Source organism: Populus nigra, chromosome 10 (assembly GCF_951802175.1).
Source record: "Populus nigra chromosome 10, ddPopNigr1.1, whole genome shotgun sequence".
Classification (NCBI taxonomy): Eukaryota; Viridiplantae; Streptophyta; class Magnoliopsida; order Malpighiales; family Salicaceae; genus Populus; species Populus nigra.
Genome location: NC_084861.1, coordinates 3,148,254 through 3,166,014, shown reverse-complemented (window position 1 = coordinate 3,166,014; position 17,761 = coordinate 3,148,254). Strand labels below are relative to the sequence as shown.

The 17,761-nt window shown below is 30.8% G+C and overlaps 2 protein-coding genes across 5 annotated transcripts; one reads left to right on the top strand and one right to left on the bottom strand.

The window, feature by feature from the left end:
• Positions 1-2,068: 2,068 nt before the first annotated feature.
• LOC133704152 (transcription factor BHLH089-like) lies at positions 2,069-4,924 on the top strand. Of its 4 annotated transcripts, XM_062128914.1 has the most exons (7): positions 2,074-2,170; positions 2,258-2,489; positions 2,649-2,873; positions 3,040-3,105; positions 3,538-3,606; positions 3,724-3,795; positions 4,453-4,924. In XM_062128914.1, the coding sequence occupies exons 2-7, from the start codon at positions 2,259-2,261 to the stop codon at positions 4,579-4,581; spliced, it is 792 nt and encodes a 263-aa protein (XP_061984898.1). In that variant the 5' UTR covers positions 2,074-2,170; position 2,258; the 3' UTR covers positions 4,582-4,924. The 4 variants fall into 4 exon arrangements, with proteins under 4 accessions (XP_061984899.1, XP_061984900.1, XP_061984897.1 ...); XM_062128915.1 differs by having other exon boundaries at positions 2,069-2,489; positions 4,440-4,924; XM_062128916.1 differs by having other exon boundaries at positions 2,069-2,489; positions 4,308-4,573.
• A 98-nt stretch (positions 4,925-5,022) lies between these two features.
• LOC133704153 (protein SHORT HYPOCOTYL IN WHITE LIGHT 1) lies at positions 5,023-7,522 on the bottom strand. The gene is made up of 4 exons (XM_062128917.1): positions 7,244-7,522; positions 6,954-7,166; positions 5,823-5,888; positions 5,023-5,439 (listed from the first exon to the last, which is right to left on the bottom strand). Exons 1-4 carry the CDS (start codon positions 7,430-7,432, stop codon positions 5,296-5,298), a joined length of 612 nt encoding a protein of 203 aa, XP_061984901.1. The 5' UTR covers positions 7,433-7,522; the 3' UTR covers positions 5,023-5,295.
• Positions 7,523-17,761: the final 10,239 nt, after the last annotated feature.

Genomic DNA, 17,761 nt, shown 5'->3' with positions numbered 1-17,761 from the left:
TTGATTCCCGAGTTTGGTTTTAAAAATACAATAATAATAACTTTTATCCTTACATTGACCTGATCAACCCCAGCTGACCCTCTTAAACGCAATCGTGGCCTTGATCCGGGTTGACCCCTCAATCAACTTTTAAAATTATGATAATAATTATTTTTATCTTATGTTGACCTGTGTTAATGATCAACCCCAATTGTAACCCGAGCTTTGCCCTGGATTGATCCCCGATTTGGGTTTTAAAACTATGATAATAACTATTTTTATTCTTGCGTTGACTCGGGTCAACCCGAGCCTTGACCAGTGACCCGAGCTTTGCCCTTGATCGACCCCCGAGTTATGTTTTAAAAATATGATAATAATTATTTTTATTCTTATATGTTTTAGTTGAACAATTTTGGAATTGAACATTTTTTATGAATAAAAAATTATAAATATTACCTCTAAAAACATATCATCTCCAAACCTTCTATTTTAAAATTACAGAATTTCACTCAAAATCTATTCCATAAAAAAAAATATTTTTATCTTTTATCTCTTTATCTAAATAATTTTTTTATCTTTAATTTTTTTTTCCGCAGCACAGCAACCAAGTGCTACCCTAAAAACACGGAAGAAAGTATTAGTGGACAGACCCGCGCTAACGAGTAGGTTAAGTGTAGAAGAGAAGATAACACGGGGCCACTCAACGATGGTCCTCAAATATCAACTCATTAAGACCCATGATTATCTGAAATCAACAGCTCAAAAACCATCATCATGCAACTCTTCTACGTCGTTCAACATCATAATGATTCACATAATTATTAGACATCAATTATCATGGAAAATGATATCCTAATCAAGAAAGAAATAAAGCATATAAAAACTATGACGTCCATCCAAACCTTTTTTACAATATAAGAAACAAAATCTAATAAAAACACTTAATGGATAAAAATTTTAAAAAATAAAGAGTTTACAAAGGATTAAAAATTTAGGCAGACCTAATTAAAACCTTTTGGTTTTTTTAACAAAATATTTTTTAAAATAATATTATTTTAATTTTATATTTGAAATAAATGAATTAACTAAATCAACTAGAAACCTTAGCATGGACAAAGAGCTCGGAGAAAGAGAGTTTAAAAGGATATTGATTAAAATAAAAATTAAAAAAGGTGGATAAATGACTAAGCACACATAAAAAAATTAACTCGAGATCTTAAATAAATAAATGTTATTTATCCCTTCGGTTTTTTATTTGGTAATTAGTTTTTATTTTTTTATATTATTTTTTTAGCCTTTTATTAAATTTAATTTTTGTCATTTTCATTATCTAACATTGAAATGCTATTTTTTCTATTGGTTTGTTTTGTTTTAATTTTAAATTTGATCTTTTTTTGTTTTTTTTTATTTTAGATTTTTTATTCGATTTTTTTGTAAAATGTTTACTTTTTTTATTTTTAAAAAAGAAATTTCACCCTTGAATCATCAATGCCTTTTTCACTCTAATTTTTTTGTTTAGCATTTAGTTCTTATTTTTTTTATATTACTATTTTATTTAAAGGGGGCTTTTATCAAATTATTTTTTTTATTTCATCATCTGATATCGAGTTGGTTATGAATTGAGAGACGTGATTTTCATTATTAGGGTTGCATCGGGCTTATGATCGAGGTGACGAGTTTAAAAGGTTGATTCAGGTGATTTTTTTTTTTTTATCCTTCTGACACCTTGCATTCTATCATTTTTTCAGATTTCTTTAAAAATTATCATGGCTTCATGCATGAATTGTATGCTAATAAACGCACTTAAGTTTGCTTGGTCCTTTTTTATATTATTAATTAAAAAACAATAAAAATACATTTTAATATATTATGGGATAAGATAATTTTATTTGATTTTATGATCTAAATTTTAACTTTTTCTTATTTTTTTTAATCACAATTGTGATCTCTTGATTATTTTTATGCTAATATTTTTTTTTAGCCCGCAGCGGGTCGAGTCACGGACTAGTAAAGTCTAAAAGCTCACAATAACTGTTGACTCCCTGTCCCACTCCACTAGAAATAAGTGACCACTTCAGTAGTCAGAGTCCTATTTAGTTCCAACTCCCAAGGAAGTGAGTGATAGATAGCACAGTGCACACAAACCTCCACTGTCTAAGGAGATCACACGCCAACACCAACATCAACACTTGTCTCTCCCTCCCCCTCTCCTTGTCTCTCTATTCTAAATGTGCTAGTTCTCTTCTTTATTTACTGGGATTGGGATTTTAATGATCAGGATGGATCCGCCTGCAATGATGAACGAAGGGGGCCCCTACACTTTAGAGGAGATCTGGCAATTTCCCATCAATGGTAGCGGAAGAGGGCAGTTTGAATTACTTAATTTGGAGCGGAGAGCAGCAGCTTCTGCCAGGAAACGCCGCGAGGTTGATTTGGATGTTGATGATTCTTCTTCTTCAAAGCCTACAACTCTCTCTCCTACCAATGCCAATACCACCAACGGACATCTGGTATTTTATCCATCTCTGGATTTCTTTCTGATCTACTTTATTTAATGTTTTATTGATCTAAATCAGCAACAGTCTTGAGGTTTACAATTCAAGATTTAGAACGAGGTTTTTAGGACTTAGCCGTTCCTGTTTTTTACTTTTGAACCGAATTGGGAGCAGAATGATTGTGATGGAAAGCGGCTTAAAGCATGGGGGAGTAGAGATGACAATCATCATCATAATCAACAACAACAACAACAGCATGATTCTAGAAGTGAAGCAGAAGCCAGTTCAGGCAAGCTTGTGGAACACAAACCTCCACCACCAGAACCGCCCAAACAAGATTATATCCACGTACGAGCAAGAAGGGGTCAAGCTACTGATAGCCACAGTCTAGCTGAAAGAGTAACTTTCTTTGTTTATATCCTCTTAAACTAATATCTATTTTGAAAAGAGAAAGTAAAAAATGTATTTTTTTTTAGTATTTAGTGAATGATAATCATGGCATTTGATGGAGAGTTTTCATCCAACAACGTATGACTTTTGCTTATGAGAACTGTTATGTGGACAGGCTAGGAGAGAAAAGATAAGCGAAAGGATGAAAATTCTTCAGGATATCGTCCCAGGTTGTAACAAGGTATGGTACAGGAATTAACTTAAAATCCATATTTGTTTCCTTTTCTGACAAGGAAAATTTATTTTGATTTAGTCCCAAAACACTTGCATGTTTGGTCCATCATCCATCTAGTCTTGCAGAAAAATATTGTGAAATGAATTTAGACGTCAATTTGTCAATAGATATGTTAGAGTAATCGAGGACTGGGATTTAGGCAACAATAAGCCTAAATTCACTTTTGTAAAAATTGTGGATTATTATAAAAGAACACGTTTGAGGTTGTTCTTAAGCTTCCTTATGCTAACATTTGTTTTAGCAAAGTTTGACAAGGCAGATGTTTGGAGTTCACTTCTGTAAAAATTATATTATAAAGGAGTAGTTTTGAGCTTGATTTTGATTTTTTGGATTATATTTATTAGAGTACTGTCAGATAAGGCAGATGCTTTGATGCAGGTTACTGGCAAGGCCCTGGTCCTTGACGAGATTATCAATTACATCCAATCATTACAACGTCAGGTTGAGGTATGAATTCTTGTTTCTTACAATGGACTGAGTGCAGAAACAAGCTGTATTCCTTTTGTTCTCGTTTTATCCCTATTGACTTTAGTATTAAGTCCTACAAATTACTGGGAATTGCAGTTTCTATCAATGAAGCTTGAAGCAGTTAATTTGAATATGAACCCTGGAACTGAAGTCTTTCCTTCTAAAGATGTAAGTGCCAACACCCTGTCCTGTTGTTATTTTAAGCATACTTGAATTGTTAGAGTACTCAGCATTTCCACGGTTGTTTTATGCTCTATTGTTACACATGGTGGTTTATTTCAAACCACCAAGAGGAAGAGGGCATCCAGAGTCCCTCAGTCATCCTTTACCATGTAGATGAGATGGTTGGCAGTTCATACGAAGCAGAGATGTATTATCAAAGGAGGATTATTGAGGATAGTTAAACAATCTCTGCTTCTTTTAGATTCCTCCCTCCTTATTTTCTTTGATTTTTGATCTGTTAGGAAATAGAGTTTATCGTCTTACCAGATTTTGCATGATTTTGATCTGTTTCCTCTTTCTGCTTAGGCATTACTATAGCACAACATTAAATTCTGTCGTAGATTAACCTTGCAAGTGGCAGACATGCTTAAAATGACAGATTTCCTTAATGAGTTGACCTCATCTATACGATCCTTTAATGGTGATTTTCCAAGGTGATGACTTCTAGCTTTGTGTAGTTTGATTCTTGTCACAGATGAATAAGAGAAAAGAGTTGAGAGCCTGATGCAGGTCTAAGTTTATGTTGATAAATAGAAAGTGAGCAAAGATGCTGTGATTTCCTTTGTCTCATGAATCTCATGACGAATCAGTTTTCCATTTCAGTTTGGCCAACACACTTTTGATACTGCTGGCATGGCATTTGGTTCACAAGCCACGAGGGAATACAATCACTGTACATCACCAGAATGGTTGCATATGCAGGTTGGTGGCGGTTTTCAAAGAACGTCATAATATAGAAAATCCTCATCAATTACCAGCAAGAACCTTCAAGTGGCAATGCTTCTTCTTCCTTCATCGGTTGTCAAAATATACGCGCTAGGTTAAAACGAAGAACACATTTCCAATTCAAGCTGCTCTGAACATCTCCATTTGTTTGTGTTGGAAAATGATCCTTTTACTCCATATATCTTAACAGGCATCATGTTCTTGTCTGTACTAATACGCGTACAGATCCTCCTAGAATGGGTATTAATCTTGTTAGATAAAGTTGCATGTCTAATATTTCTAGTGATCACCTCTTGTATAAACTTTATTTCTGCATTGTGTTTGTTAAGAAGCTGAAGCTTATTCAACATAGGATGCCTGTTTGTGTTGTGTATCTTCGGGAGTCCAAAGTTGACGAGGGTTGCTCTCTCTGCTTAACTCTGTTCATTTTAGCTAATATGAAGAGACTGCACTTCAATCGTCCCATTATTTCGAGAAAAATGAGTGATTCTTCTTTACAGCCTGCTGTGGTGATCTAAAAATAATAATAACAATAAAATCCTAATGAATTAAGCTAATAAAGGAGCGTGCGCTATCGGGAGAGAGGGGGGTGCGGGGGTTGGAGCCTTGGAGGTATGTTCGGTACCATTGGTAGCAATCCCATTGCCAAATTTTAGCTTGTAAAAATAACCAGCAGCATTTGCGAGGAAATCCAAAAGAGTGCTCCTGAAAAAAGTAATATTATGCCACTGGCTGCGTTGTACCGAAGGAACTTCCACCCTTGCTAGAAGTGCTCTCGCTTGACTGGAAGTACGAAACGGCTGTCCAGACAACACGCAGGAGCAGGATCACCACAAACACGGTGCTTCCAAGAGTGCAAACCACCTGCAATAAACATTTACCATCACCAAGTTATCAGCTCATTTCTCCAATATACCATCGACTGTAGAAACCACATCACTTGGTAAAATACTTTAGGTTCACTTGCCTGTTGATAGGTTTGATCAATAGAAATATTTCTCCCACGGAAACATGGAAAATACGCTATTTGATTGTGCTTATATTATATTATATAGTGGTCCTAGCAGAAAGTAAAATTAGAATATACTCTTAAAGGAAGGAGGTCAACTTCTCAACTTCTTTTCCCAAAAAAGATTATATATATATATATATTACCTACTTGCGCATATCATACATGTTCCTAATCCTTGTGCTTTTTCAACATAAGGTATCTAAACCACTCAGAATTGGCAATGGTCAAGGGATACCTCAAGAAGCGCTTTAACAATGGAAAGTGCAGCCAACAGCAGAATCCCATCAACAGCAAAAGACACCTGAATTCCCGGAATGAAAGAAATTGGAAGAACAGAAGAAAATAAGAGTAGGCAATCATATCCTCAAAAGAAAAAAAAGGAGTGAGCCATTAGCAGCAGTTTGAGTGATATTCAGAGTTCATAATTTAGCAATTTCTATGCAGTCTTTTATTCTCAAAACAAGATCTGTTAACTACATAAAAAAACCACCACCATTATTTCTGCCAAGCCTTGCATGTGTCAGGTTCGATAAATATTTTCATGGCAGATGGTTTCCTACTCAACTTCAAGTGAAACTTGAGGAGTGTCAATGTTCCAGTCACGAAAATTGTGATATAAGCTATACCTCACTAAACTGCAATTTAAATTCCTTCCATAAATCACTGGTTGGCATACTTCCCTCGTATCAATAAAAAAAAAGATGTGAATTTTATACTAAATTCAAACTCTCTGTTAGATCCTCTACGATAAGCATGCTAGAGGGATTTCCTGGTGAAACACTTCAATTTTATACTCTTATTTTCTCAACCAAGTCAATCAAATTCACTGGCATCTCTTCAAACTTCAGACTTCAGCATCCCTGTGCTATACAACCTGCAAACTAGAGTCTATTTTCTACTGCCATACAAGAACTGCATCAGCTCACGGATACTTGAACAGACCTTTCTCTATGCTGTGACCAGAACGGTTCAACTACATTAGCTCACAATCCAGAAGAATAATTTAATGTTTTAGACTTGCTCACTCCTCGATCATGGGGATAGGCCATAGCCTGCCCATCATACAACCAAGCATATCTGCAATATAATAAATAGCCTATTTACAATATTAAACTTCCCAGCCTCCAATTTGAGGGATCTTGTTCAAACAGTACTTAACCTCATCAGCTGCCTAAATCAACTAAAATATAGAGAAAAAATATGACCATTCCAGGGAGTATTGAATCTGCTGGCTTTAAACATTGAAAAAAAAAAAAAACCTTTCATCCTATATTCTTAATGGGCATTTTTAACAATTCAATGTTCAAATTAAGCTACAACAAAAGTGAGCAGCCAAGACTGGACAAGAGAAGAAAAGATAATTTACCAACTGGGGTGATATAACAGCAGGTAACATAGAGCGAGAAGCTTTCTTGGCTCTCTTAGATAACTTCTTGAACATGCTTTGCAAGAACCTGATTAGTAAATCAATACTGCTCTCTGTCTCATCCTCATCACTGATCTCCTCTTCGTCGATCATCATGTCATAATTATCATCAAAGAAGACTTCATTAATCTCCTCAGGCACGTCACTATCCAACTGGGGAGGATAAAAATGTTAATTATATAATAATTATTAAATGATGAACTGATCAGTATTACAAGGGATACTCTCACCTTGCCATGACAAATGATGAATGGATTTTTGGGGGTCTTGTAAGGAGGGGCGAGGCAGCGGAAGTAGAAGGATTGGTGAGAGAGTGAGAGCTTTGGAGCGTGTGAGAGCACTGTGGGATGGAGGAGATGCTTGGTAGTTGGTCTGAAAATAAGACAAAAACCTAGTGATAAGGTTTTTGTTGTCGCCATTTTTTCAGTTTTCCGGGTGTGGGCTTCAGATTACTGGAAGCCTCGAGTAGTGAAGTGGCATATTGGGCGCGTGTGGAAGGAGGAGGAAAAAAAAAAGAAGTATAACTACAAATTTATTAAAAAAACAATATTAAAGTGAATCGAATTAAATCAAGAAAAAAAAACCGATTGATTCAGTTTTATATTTTTTAAAACTTAATAAATTTAATTTAATTGATGAATCCCCTTTTAGTTAACTATTTTTACATGTTTTAATTTAATTACTTTTTAATTTATACTGAGTTTTTTTTATTTGGTTTAATTTTTTTAATTTTTAAAATTTGAAATTAAAACCAAACCTGGCATGGTATTTTTAAATTTCCTAATCAAGATTATCCAAAAATTCAAAAAACTACTGCATTCAAGTTAATTTCAGACACGTGGTACGTCTTTAAAAAGAAAAGAGTTCAAGTATGGACGAGACATTTAGATTTTTTTTAATCTTAATTGCCTGGGCCATGCAAGTTAGTCAGGCACACCATGTTTGGGCCAGGCCTAATATCTTTTTCTTTCATGTTTTTTAATTTTTAGTTTTGTTTTTTTACTTAATAATTTTATTTTTAAATTCTCCCATGAATTCATACACTTCCTTTTAAGTCATGCTATTTTTTTTTACAAAAATTAAAATATAGTATTATAATACAGATTTATGATAGGTTTTTTATGGAAAAAATGTTAATGACTAGTCAAAAAATAACAATTTCAAATAAATTGAGACCTCATTGTAATAATAGTTTTTGTTTAGTATTACGAATATTCAAAGAATATAGTATTGAAAATTAAATATACACTAGAATTTATTTAAAATAAAATTTTTCCTCAGATAGATGCCCTAAAAATTACAATAATTTCTTAATAGTAATTTAGTATTTAAATACTTTTAAATTCAATGTACATAGTTTAAAAACTATATCTTTGAAAGGGATCTTAGTGTTAAATATTTTGAAATTAATTATTAATTGATATGACGCGTGATTCACAAGATATTTTTTAAACATAAATGATCAAGCTCTATTACGCGTAAAATGGTTCGTTTTAACGTTTAATAGATATTGAGTTCTCTCAAATTACATGTGGCAATTTAAAAATCATAATACCCTAGTTGCTGATGACTTATCAGTTTGATGTTCGTAATTTGAAAATTTTTCTAAGTTCTTATAAATATTAAAAAAGTAAAATGAATAGATAAAATATAATTCTATTTAAGTTATTATTTAGAACAAAGATCCTTATTTCATATTTAAGAGGGACAATTAATACAATCTGAATAGAGCATCTCCAACGCAACAGCTAAAAAAATAAGTAAAAAAAAAATTACTTTTACCTTTTATTTTTGCTTTTAACCATTCCAACCGATCAGCGATATGAATAGCTAAAATAGTTATTCTTATTTTGAAGTGTCATTTCTACATTTCTTTATAGAAAAGATAAAAGTGAATGAAAGTACGTGTTTTCTGTTGGCCAACGTTTTTTTTCATTTGTTTTATATTCGTTGGCCAACGTTTTTTTCTCTCTTTAAAAGCATAACAGAAGGAAGAAAATTTATTTGCAAATTTCAAAACCTTGCATTGTGTCTCACCCTTCTCTATAATTTAGAAAAACAAGAATCAATTGTCCTTCAGTTAATTAATAACATCGATTATGTTAATTAGCCGAAATCAAACGATATACTTGCTTAAAGATTTTTTTTATTTTTTCTTTTGCATCTCTTGATTCTTAAGACCTTTTGTTGTTAATTTGCTATTTGTGATGATTTTTATTTTTTTGTTATTTTATGTTTTTTATATGGGTTAAGGAAGGCAATTTTTATTTATGTTGTTATCTTTGACAAAATTAAAAGGAAATAATGATGATAGCTGATATTGATAGAAACATGGGGTGACATATCTTAAATTTATTTTTGATTGCTTGTTTTAATTGAGGTCAATTATATTTTATCTTATTGAAAATACAACTAAACCAGTATATCAATCCTGTTTTAGTTCCCAAAAATGGTTAAATTGTAATGGTTGTATGATTAGATTAATGTTAGAACAAGTATGAGGCAATTCTTATTATTAATTCACATGTATGGAAACTATAAAATTGCTAGACATGGAAACTATAAGGTTTTAACTTGAGTTTTTTTTTATGTAGATGGATTCAAATTTTCCAAGTTCTCTTACTAACTTTCTTATAAGTGAGTTAGAAGATATTCTCTCTCAACCAAGTGATTCTAATCAATTAATTGACGACTTAACATACTCGAATTTAAATATCCATACAATAAAAAAAATCACAAGGAAGTAAAAACTTCTCACTAGAGGAAGATTGCTTACTTGACTCTGTATGGTTAAATACAAACAAGGATCCAATTACAGGAGTTGAACAACAACCAAAATAATTCTAGGCTTGAGTAGATGCTTACTTTATAGAGAATAGAGAAAACTTGAATAATCGTTCCCAAATAAACATTTCAAGTAAATGACAATAAATAAATAGAGAAGTCGGTAAATTTATTGGATTTGTTACTCAATTTGAAAATCATCAGCAAAATGAAATAATCAAAGAATCAAGGGTAATTTTAGTATTCATTTCCATGTTAAATTGTTTAACACGTATTTTAACATTATTGAATTTCTCTAATTTCTTACCAAATTAATTATACTTGGCAAATGTATGCTTCTTGCATTGGCAAACGATTTCAACTAGAACATTGTTAGGTTATCTTAAGAAAAGAACCCAAATGACAATTTGAGATCAAAGGTCAAACAAGAAATAAAAAATTCATGTCAATGCAAGTCCGGCTTCACCAACTCTATCTACCTCTGATTCTGTTAGTTTATGAGAAGATAGTGAACCGTTGATTTATCAAGATAGACCAATTAGTTAGAAGGCTGCAAAAGAACGACTTAAACGTAGACAAATAAAAGATAAAGTTGGGGAGGTAACTATAACAAATCTCTTACAACATTTCGGGGATACTCTATTTGAAATTAAGGATCAGAGTAAACAAGACAAAAAAAATTATGTTAAAGCAACAAGCTATGATGATTCAACAAAGTCAAGAGAAACAAGAATTGGAAAGGATTGAGAAAAAAGAACAAATTATGAAAATGGATATTTCTAATTTGGATCCAATTTCTACAGCGTATTTTCAAAATAGAAAGTTAAAAATTATGCAAAAGAGGGGTTTTAATTTTTAATCAACTTGATTGATTTATTGTTTAATGTAATGTATTTTTAATTAAATATGTAGAAATTTCTTGGTTATTTTAAATATATTGGTATAAAATTGATAACAATTTATAATACTTTTTTGAAGTTCTTCTAACACTTAACAACAATAATTAGGATTAATTAACTTAAAAGACAACAATCATAATGAAAAAAAACATAAAAAACTTGAAAATTATGATAACATAAGAAGTTCAAACCTAATGATTCTACTCGTAGCCATATTGTTCCCACAAATGTTCAATCAAATCTTCTTTTAGTTGAGAGCTAGTTGCTCTATCTCTAATTTGATTATGAGTTTGAAGAAAATCATGTAGTTCTGGTATTTCACTATGTGACACTGATATAAAGAAATTGACTTCACGTTCATGGTCAAATCCAAGGTTTATTGCTCCTTCATCCACTACAGTTATATTATGCGTTATTATGCAAGCTTTCATAATATTTGTAAGCATTTCTTCATCCCAGTATCGAGCAGGTCCACGTACAATTGCAAAGCGAGATTGGAGCACCCAAAATGCCCGTTCCACATCCTTTCTTGCAGGCTCTTGCTTACTTGCAAAATATTTTCTCTTTGCTCCTAATGGTCTTGGGATTGTCTTAACAAAGGTTGACCAAGTAGGATAAATCATCTTCTGCTAAATAGTATCTCATTGTATATTCATGCCCATTAATTGTATAATTAACAGGAGCAGTACAACCTTTAGCAAGTGTAGCGAAGATAGGTGACCGATCAAAAACATTAATATCATTTAGTGATCTAGACATTCTAAAAAGGCATGCCATATCCAAAGATCTTGTGAAGCCACCGCTTCTAGAATTATAGTTGGTTAACGATAATGATCAATATACATCTCATACATGCAATTGAGCATTTCTCCTATTTCCAATGCATACCGTTAATGCTCCCCAACATCCTTAGAAATCCACCTTGCTCTCCAATTGATTTATGATGAATTTTAATGAAATATAATAAAGATTGGAGAGAAGAAAATGACGAGAAAAAATATTTAGGTATATGAGAATATTTGTAGATGAATTATTTTTTCAAATTTTGAAATCTTGGAATGTTGGTGGTTATTTTTTCAAAATTTCAAATTTTAAAATTTAAAATGTTGGCGGTCATTTTTTCATAGTTTGAATTTTTTAAAAAAAAATTGAAAATCAAAATTTAAAATGTTGGCGGTTTGTTTCAAAGTTTGAATTTGAATTTACTTTTAAAAAATTAAAATTTTAACTATAACATGTAAAACTAAAAATTAAAATTATTCATATAAATAAATTTTAAATTTAAAAGTATTAAATTTAACTTAAAATTATATCTTTTAACTTTCATATTACTTCATTAATTTTATATCTACTTTTATAAATTACTCATATAATCAATAACATCATAATTATATTATATAAAAAATATCTAAATTAGTAATATAATTTTATTAAAATTAATTTAACATAAAATATATTAAAATACAATTAACTCTTCTAAATAGCTTTTTACCATTGGAATGCACATAAACAAAAAAAAAACTATATTTATATTAATCAAAAAGCTATTTTATCAATTTGGCTTTTTAATATAGCATTTTCCATTGGAAATACTCTTATGATGTGCAATAAAAAATCATTCTGCGCCCCTTTTGTACACATTGTAGTTTTAAAAACTAACTATATAACTTGCACTCGGTAGTGGATTATATATATATAGACATGCAAACTTATTTTATATGTTTTTTTACATAAGAAAAATAAATGTAAATAAAAATATTTATATAAATATCTAATTAGATAAATCGATAATTATCTCTGTAAATAAATAAAAAGATCATAAACGATAACTAAAAGCAAAATTAGAAAAATCAAGAGATAAATATAGATCAAAATATTTGATCCCGTAACATAGGATATTTACCCGATTGTATTTATTAAATTTGTTTATTAAAATTAATCTTTTACTCAATAAAATGATAATATAAAAAAACACACACTTGAAACCGATTTAATAAAATAAAAGGAAAAAAATCATGTAAGGTATCACAACCGGACATCATGACGACCGATAAAAATAAATTTCTCGTGGAAAAAGAACAAATATCTAACATCTTGTCTTTTTAAGGGAAAATGTCTTATTCAAGGAGTCGCGACCTAATATTATGGTCACTAGAAACCCAAACTGGTCAACAGAGATTCTATGGTATTGGACTGATTATTCAAAAGGAAAGATGCTATCACCTCTTAAGCGTTCTACCTGAGACATACTGTATTGATGGTTTTGTCTAAGATTGCTAAGAATTTGTTCTCCTTTTCCTTTTTATTCTTCCTTTCATGTTTTTTAATCTGGCGTCAGTGAACAATTCCTACGAATATTTCCAACTCTGGCGTTGGTAAATATCGCGCAAATTCAAAAAAATACGATACTCCTGACTCTGGCGTCAGTGAATAATTTCACAAGAAATGAATTTGAAGAAGAAATTTTCTATACCATTTTTTTTTCTTATTTATCCTTTATTATTATTTGCCCTTTTTAAATGGAAATAAAAAAAAAGCATTGCACAACATATTTGCATTTAACAGTAATAGTTTACCGATTGAGCATATAGCTAAAACAAAATACAAACATAAAGGAAAAAAATAAAACAAAGTGAGAGGGGCCCATAAATAAATTAACGAAGACCCCCAAATATTTTTAGAATTTTCTATTATCGAAAAAGGATTTTTTTGGCCAAATATCAAATTAAAAATAAGCATAAAAATTATGACCAAGATATAAGGGTGTGTTTTGTCAAACACACCCTTAACAACACAAGTTGGGCTGGATGGATTCAAAGTCCAGACCCGACTCATTGTTTTTTTGGGCTGAGTCGGGTCCAGCCTAGGGGATGGGCAGGACCTGGCTGGGCAAAGCACGCGTGAATAAGGTCACGCATGCATGACATAGTGTGAGGGTAATTAATTGCCTTCGCACGGTAATAAATACACAGAAGATTCAAAAAAGAATGAAAAGGGAGAGGAAAGCCTACCTTGTCTGGAGATTGCTATGGAGATGAACGAGCGAAAAGGGATGGCCATCGCGCAGTGACCCCCACCTCTGTTTTTTTCTGTTTTCTCCTCCTCATCCTTTCTTCCGTGCCCAGAGCTCTGTATTTATAGGGGACGTGCTGGTGTTTCACTGGGACTTGGATACCTGAGCTTGATCGTTATCTTCCCGAGGCAATGATCTTCATGAGGATAGGGTTTGAGACTTTGTGTTTTGGTTGGATTGGGACATCAACAGTCGTGCCATTGTTGGACTGGTTGTGGTGGTTTCCTTCACGCGTTAATGGCTTGTTCTGGCAGCGAGGGACACAGAAACAAACTGAGAAGCTGGTGGTGGAAGTCGTGTGCATCGCAGCGTGTCTGGTGGTGTTCTGTATTTCTTTCACTAGTAGTCTCCTCTGTTTCCAGAGGAAGAAGATGAAGAATAGGACTGACCAAAACGGCGCCGGATTTGTGCGTGGCCTATTTCTTAATTCAGCCCCTGAAGTTTTGAACTTTTGCATTTAAACCCTTGATCTTTTAAATTTCAAGATTTACCCTCCTTAAAATTAAATTAAAAATAAGTGGGTCAAAATTGGATTATAACACAAGGCTACGTGTATTAAAAATATTATATAGAAATAAATATTTTTTATTTTTAAAAATAAACTTCATCCATACAAAACATAAAAAAATTTATAGATGAATAAGAATAGTGTTTTTAAAAATTAAAAACATACAAAATAATTTTTTAAAATCCACTAAAAAAAGGCCAAACAACCAAAATAAAAAATCACAAAGGAAAAATATTAATCGAAACATAAATTTAAAAAATACATGTTAAATAAGATGTCAATTAAAATCAAAATTATAATTATAATAAAAAATAAGAAAAGGCAAAGATAATGTAGGTGTTGCAATTGCATTTAAATAAAATAAGAAAAAAAACGACTTGGGTTACAAACCTGACCAGCTTTAATAAGTTGATTTCTTTTTAATTAAATGAAAAAAAATAGGTTGTAGAGAGACAAGTTTTTTTTTTTACAAAAAAAGGACCACAATTATTTTTTAAAAAAAACTTGGAGGTATGAAACTTAATAAAAGATGGACAAAACGAAACAGCCTTAATCAAACCCAATTCGGCATGAGAGACATGTGACTTGGATAATAAGGATCGAGTCAACTCGAGTTAACATGCAAAACTTGCGGTGCAGGTTATTGGATCGGGATAACTAGGTAAAAAATAAATTGAAGAAATCCATAAAGCCAATTTTTTTTAAAAATAAAAATAATATCGAATGATGAAATCATAAAAGAAAATAAAAAAAAAAAGATATCGACATACGTTAACTTTTCAAACTCGTGACTATGATCATTAAATCAGAAGCACCGTAAACAAAAAAAATCACAAAACTCAATTCCCAACAAATCAAACATTGAATGATGAAATTAAGAAAAAAAGTTCAATTACACAAAACGATCTAAAAAAAATGTAATTAAAAGAATGATGGTGAAAATAAAAATAAAAAATAAATTAGAGGGCAAGAAAATTTTAATTCAATGGTTAAATTGAAAAGAAAAAATAATTTTATTAAAAGAAAAAATCAAAAGAATGAGGATTAATTTGAAAAAAATAATACACCGTAAATTATTTAACAAATGGTGAAATTGAAAATCAATAAAAGTTTAACAAAGAGGCCAAGCAAAGAAAAATAAAAAGAATAAGAACTAGATTTGAAAAAATAAATATGACAAGTTGTAGTCGAATGACTAAATTAAAAACAAATAATTTTTTTTTATAAAAAGACAGAATAAAAATTTAAAATTAAAATAATAAGGATTTAAGTTGAAATGTTATAAACAAATATGACCAACTTGTACTTTTTGAAGGAGAAAAGAAAAGAAAAAACGACCACCATGATAAACTACTCATCTGCCACTATCACACATTGCACCAGGAGGATGATGACACAACAAAGCTTAAAATAATACAATGGAAAGGTAGGTTTAGTCATCGAGAAATGTCGCATGCGTCACTCAAGTGATGTTCATTCCCATGCTTAGGCGCGCGGGGAAAGCACCTTGACAACTTTTTGAATATAAAAATCAATTATTCAACGTAAAATAAACTAAAATGCTCTCAAATAATGTGTAATCAACAAAAAGAAAAAACATGTAAAAATGATGAAAATGCCCTTGGACAATTTTTTTTTTGACTTTAATGATAAAAATGTATTTTTACTAAATTCTAAAAATCAAAAGACATAAATACCTCTCGGTCAAGGGTTTTTTTTTTTTTCTGGGAGTAAATTATTTACTTTATTGTTTTGAAAAAACAAGAAAGATACATATATCCCTAGCAATTTTTTAATGACAAATTGACTATTGAAAAAAAAACTAAATTACCCCGGAAACCAAGGCTTCTTGTTTTTTTATTTAAAGGGAGAAAAAAATAATTTAAGTGTAGTGATAAATAGCTCTCTTGTATGTGTTTATAGTAATTTCGCTCCATGTTTTAGAGATTTGATAATGTGTTGATAATATAAATTTAATAATTAAATTATTTATCAACTCGATGTACAAAATAATCAAAATTTTTTGTTTAATTCCAATGCATTTAAATTAGTTTTGAAAAGCATTTGGCAGAGGTTAATTGTGCGTAACTAACATGGTTGCTTTTATTTTATTTTTTGGTTTTTTTGTTATAATGGTTCATAGTTGACTAATTTAATTGCTAGATATGCTCTTTTTCTCTGTTTTTTATTTAAAGTTTAACGTGGGTGTCCAGACCAGCTTTCGCGCATCTCGATTAATTCCACGGACCCTGAAGTTAACAACCATGTAAGCCTCAAGTGGCTATCATATAAGCAACTATAAGGCTCGAACCTGAGACCACAAAAAGAACAAATCTTTTAGCCTCAAGCTCTTACCATGAAGCCACCACCTAGATGGTTCTCTTTCTCTTTTTATTTAGATTTCAAGCTTATGCTCTCCCCTCACACCTTGCTTCTTGGTTGTTGCAAGCCATCAACACCATATGTCTACATCTCCTCCACCTTCTGCATACCCACAACTAAACCTTTTATGGTTGGAAACAAGTTTAGCCAATTAAATAAAATAGCATTAAATAACCAGATGAATATCAATTAAATATTAAAGAAATGTTAATTTCTTTAAAGAAAATAAAAGTTTTTGAAAATGCTTTAAGGGATACAAGAATTAATATATTCTTAAAAAATCCAAAAATCTTAAGAAATAAAAAAATTCCAACAATACTTGGCAATTAAAATTCTGAAGCATTCTTGAGGGAAAAAAAATCCTTTTAATACAAGTTAACCCTTCGAAGATGTTTAGCAGTAAAAATAATTGACATGCTTAGATAAGAGTTATCAAAAACTCTCAGCCATTAAATTTGTGACATTGTTTTAGAAAATAGGAAAATAAATACTCAAATTAATATTTAACAAATAAAATATTCTTGAATTTATTTAAGATTAAGATTAAGATTAAGATTAAGACTAAAATCTACAGTTTACTTTTTAAAATCAAAGTTTTTATTTTATGAAATGAAATATTTAGGAAATAAATAAATGATCTAAAATTCTTAGCCATTAATGTTTTCGAAAACAATTAAATTTCTGTACATTTCCTAAAAAAAATTGATTTTTTTTCTTGGAAATATTAAAAATTTTCAACAGCTAAGAATTCCTGAAATTTTTATAATTTCATTAATAAATTCAATATTTTATTTTATAAAAGATAACAATTAAGATTCTTAAAAAAAAACAATGACCGAGTATATTTTTAAAGTGGTTTTATTTCATATTTTGATTAAAAAAAACATTAAATAGGCGTCCATTTAGAATTTAAAATATTAGACCAGAAAAAAGGGACTCGTAAATATATAATATAACTAATATTTATTAACATTACAAATTAAATTGTGAGGGAAAAGGGACCAGTAAAGATATAATATAAGTAATATTTTTTGTTTAAATTAATTTCATGGACGCCATGTGTTACGGATAAGGGTATTAATTCTGGATTAGATTTGACAAA